A 4,268-nucleotide genomic window follows, 5' to 3' on the forward strand; every position below is an offset into this window, starting at 1 on the left:
CTGCCCAAACTACGGCAAGAAGTTCTTTTTCAGTAACACTGTAACGGGTTTCTGCATCATTGAGGGTACGGCTTGCATAAGCGACAGGTTTGTCACTGCCTATAGGGCCTTGTGATAGAACGGCTCCTAGCGCAAACTCTGAAGCGTCTGTAGTCAGTACATAAGGTTTATCGGGATCTGGATATTGAAGGATGGGTGCATTGACGAGCAATTGTTTACATTTCTCGAATGCATTAATGTAATTTGGATCATTAGTTGGCATTGAACTTTTCTTTTTCAAGCGTGCTGTCATTGGTTGGGTGACTTTTGCGAAGTCTTTGATAAATCGGCGGTAATAACCAATAAGTCCAAGAAAGCTTTTTATTTCGGTTGTAGTACGGGGTTATGGATAATTTAGTACGGCTTTAATTTTGTCATTATTAGGTTTTAGTCCAGTGTTTGTAATTGTGTGTCCTAAGTAAAGCACTTCTTTTCTTAGGAATTCTGATTTATCAAGCTGTATTTTTAAGTTAGTTTGCCTGAGTCTGTCGAAAACTGTACGTAATTTATTTATGTGTTCATCTAGGCTGGATGAGTAAATAATGATGTCGTCCAAATAAACTAAGCAATGTATGCCTTGCAATCCACGCAACACATTATCGATCGTTCGCTGGAATGTCGCTGGGGCTGTCTTAAGTCCGAACGGCATACGAGTGAATTCGTAATGTCCTGTACTTGTTGTGAACGCGGTTTTCTGTCTATCCTCTTCTGCTACCTCTATCTGGTGGTAACCACTAGCCAGGTCAAGGGTTGAGAAATAACAGCTGCGTCCTAAGTTATCGAACAAGTCGGTGATATTTGGCAAGGGATATTTGTCATCAATGGTAATTTCGTTTAATTTTCTATAGTCAATTACTAGCCTGAATTTCTGTTCGCCACTAGCGTCGAGTTTTTTTGGTACTAGATGTACTGGGGCACTCCAAGGTGAGAGTGAGGGTTTAATTATATTGTTTTCTAACATTTTGTTTACTTGTTTATTTATTTCGTCTTTAACTACCTGCGGTTGTCTATAGGGTCTAATATAAATGGGGTCCTCATTGCGGGTCCTGATGTGGTGTTTTACTTCGTTAGTAAATGTAAGCGGCAATTTGTCGGAATAGAATATGTCGCGATATTCCAAGCAAAGCTTCGAAATGCGATCACGTTCTTCCTGATTCATGTGGTCTAATCGTAATTTGGAAATATTTTCTGTAAGGATTTGGTCGATTTCTATATTGGTGTAATTTAGCTCTAATTTATTTATGGGAATCAATTGGTCTAATTGTTTTACAATGAATGGACTGTTAATGGATAAGGTGATTTCCTTTTCTAATGTGTTTTGAATGATGGTCGTTGCATAACCATCTTTGCAAGTTACTAAGGCGGCTGGCATACGGACACCATCGCAGAATTGACGATATTCCATAATTGCTTCGCCTTCGACTACGTTGGTCGGAAGTTGTACACGTTGCTCACAACGCGGGGCCAATTTAATAACGTTATTTGGATTGCATACTATAGGTATGTTTGCGGTATCAGTGTATAATATTTGATCTTTCATATCGATTTTTGCATTTAATTGCAGAAGAAGGTCTGTGCCAATGAGACCGTCGTATCGACCATCAACGTCGTATACGTAGAATTTGTGCAAGATTGGACTGTTAAAAGTCGGAAAAAGGGGAACCACTATGACTTGGTCGTGTTTACTTGAAGCATGTGTGCTGATCACTTGAAAGGGTTCATATTGTTTATGACAGGCGAAAAATTCGTCTGCTTTACGCGGGCTAATAAATGATCGTGCACTACCAGTGTCAATCATCAGGCGTGCGTCGATTTCTGGTATTTTAATGTAAGGCAAAGTTAAAATGTGTTTTATTTCTTAATTTAAATGTATTACGTTTTGTCCTGTAACGAGGCTGGTATTGGAAAATTTTCACATTCGTTTATTGGTTCATTTTGTTCTATGGCTGGATGTTCGTATTCTTGATCATCGCAAGTTTCTGGGTATTCGGAATAATTTGGTTGCTCAAAATCATATTGGTCTTGAGGGAAATACTCAGGGTATTCCTGGTATTCGGAAATTTCGGGTTCATCTAGGTAATAAAGCTCATTAAGCTTGAAGCCTTGAGGTCTCTGGGGTAATGTACGCATGGTTACATCAGTGGGCTGGTGTGTAGGGGGTTTATATCCTAATTGCTGGTTATTAAGCTGTGGTCTATAGCCAAATTGCTGAGGTTGGTTTAGTTGGGGTCGGTAACCGAATTGCTGCTGGTTTAGTTGCGGTCGGTATCCGAATTGTTGGTTATTTAGTTGGGGTCGGTATCCGAATTGTTGGTTGTTTAGTTGGGGTCGGTATCCGAATTGTTGGTTCACTTGTGGTCGGTATCCGAACTGTTGGTTTTGTTGGGGTTTATAACCGAACTGCGGTTGATTTTGTTGTTGTGGTATTTTATGCTGTTTGCTAAGGGTAATTCCAAATTTAAATTGTTGTTGCGTATTGTTATTTGGTTGTAGGCCAAATTTAAATTGTGGTTGCGGATTAAAGAACTGTTTTAATCCCATAGTGTTTGGATTGGGCGTAAACGGGTTGTTGACCATTGGTTGTGGTCTTGGTTGAAATAAATTTGATTTGAGCATTTTGTTTCGTGAGTTATATTGGTGAAGGAAATTTACTTCCTCCAGCACAATACTGAGGGCACTCTTTAATGAGCTGCAACCTTTTAGACGGACTATCCTAAGAAGGTCCTCGGGCAAATTGTATAAAAAGACATTCATAGCTAAGTTGTCGTAAATTATTGCTTTACTTCGTTTCAAATTTTCATCTGCTATTAAGTTAACTTTTGCAATTAAAGTACTTTTTACGTGTTGGATTCTGTTACAGAAATCTAGGTATGATTCGCTATTGGTAATTTTCAACGTTTCTAGTTCTATGGCTATGCATTCTTCGGATCGCGGGTCACCGAAGTGCTGTTCAAGTGCTAGCTTTAACTCTGTCCATGTTGAAATATCTTGACGCTCGCTAATGAGCGTTGCTGCTTTTCCGGTTAGTCTTGATGTAATTACGTGGTATACGTATAGGTCTTGGTCTGGGTTTCCATCTACTCTACATGTTCTGATTACATATTCGCACTTTTGAATAAACAAGTTGAGTAATTTTTCATCGCCGTTGAAGACGGGGATGACAGAACTCATTTCACGCGGTATCTGAACGATGCGGTCCATGGTTTGTTTATTTATTCGCGTTGGTGTCAATGGATGTGATCGATGTTTGTATCACTTCTATAAACAGGAACGCGATTAAATTCTAAGTAACTAATATGTACAATGTTACAAACTATTAAACTAAACTTAACACTTAATAAACACAATTGGAAATTAATTATATGTTTTACTTTAATTAATTTCTTTTAACTTCAATTAATTTCTTTTTAACTTCAATTTAATTTTTTCACTTTATGATCGGGTTCGCCTTTTCATAAATTAGTATTTTTATTTTATTACCTATATAAGTGATGAGGGTTTCTTTTTCACAAATACGGTTTTTCACACAAAAATTTCATATTAACTTAAACTAACAAAGAAAATAAAATTACTTACTTTTGATGTTTGAAAAATAGGCAATTTTAGATTCAGACACTTATCTAAGGATCGAATATGACAGGATAGAAAGGAATAGCGATTTTGGTCTACTCACAAACTGCCCATCACTCGAAGTTGAGTCTGCCGACGAATAATCTCCAGGTGCGGTCGTAGAGGCTTTTTCCAAGTTGACAAATTTGTTTGTTCGGTGGATTTCCGTTTAAGGCAGCAAGAAAGTGCCCGGCGCGCACTGAAGTTAAGTGTTTTCGCGTCGCGGAAATCCTACCGGCTGCGCCAGTCAAGTTGTGGCCTGCCCGGAGTGTCTTTTAAAAAATACAATTTTTAATTAAAGAGACGTTTATTCGTCTAGAGATGCGGCTTAAGACTAAATGTTCTGAGGGAACTTTCGCGGCTCGCAGGCCAGCGGGATGTTTAGTCTACAAATGATTCTGTTAACTCTTCAAAACAATTCCTAGAATATAGGTTGCTGATCACGCAGCATTGAAGAGTTGGCAGATGTAACTACCTTGAGAACCAAAAATATTATTTATTAAAATAAAATAACTCACGAACATTTTCCCAGAAGTAAAGCTGAAGCGCAGAGTTACAGCACGAAGAATCGAAGATGATCAGATATGAATCGCAGAAAAATAATGATAATTACTTCACTT

The 4,268-nt window shown here is 38.2% G+C and overlaps 1 protein-coding gene across 1 annotated transcript; it reads right to left on the reverse strand.

Annotated features, from left to right (window-relative positions):
- Positions 1-1,911: 1,911 nt before the first annotated feature.
- LOC135086419 (uncharacterized) lies at positions 1,912-3,276 on the reverse strand. The gene has a single exon (XM_063981148.1). It carries the CDS (start codon positions 3,238-3,240, stop codon positions 1,912-1,914), a length of 1,329 nt encoding a protein of 442 aa, XP_063837218.1. The 5' UTR covers positions 3,241-3,276.
- Between the last annotated feature and the right edge of the window lie 992 nt (positions 3,277-4,268).

The sequence above is a fragment of the Ostrinia nubilalis genome, chromosome W (assembly GCF_963855985.1).
Source record: "Ostrinia nubilalis chromosome W, ilOstNubi1.1, whole genome shotgun sequence".
Classification (NCBI taxonomy): domain Eukaryota; kingdom Metazoa; phylum Arthropoda; class Insecta; order Lepidoptera; family Crambidae; genus Ostrinia; species Ostrinia nubilalis.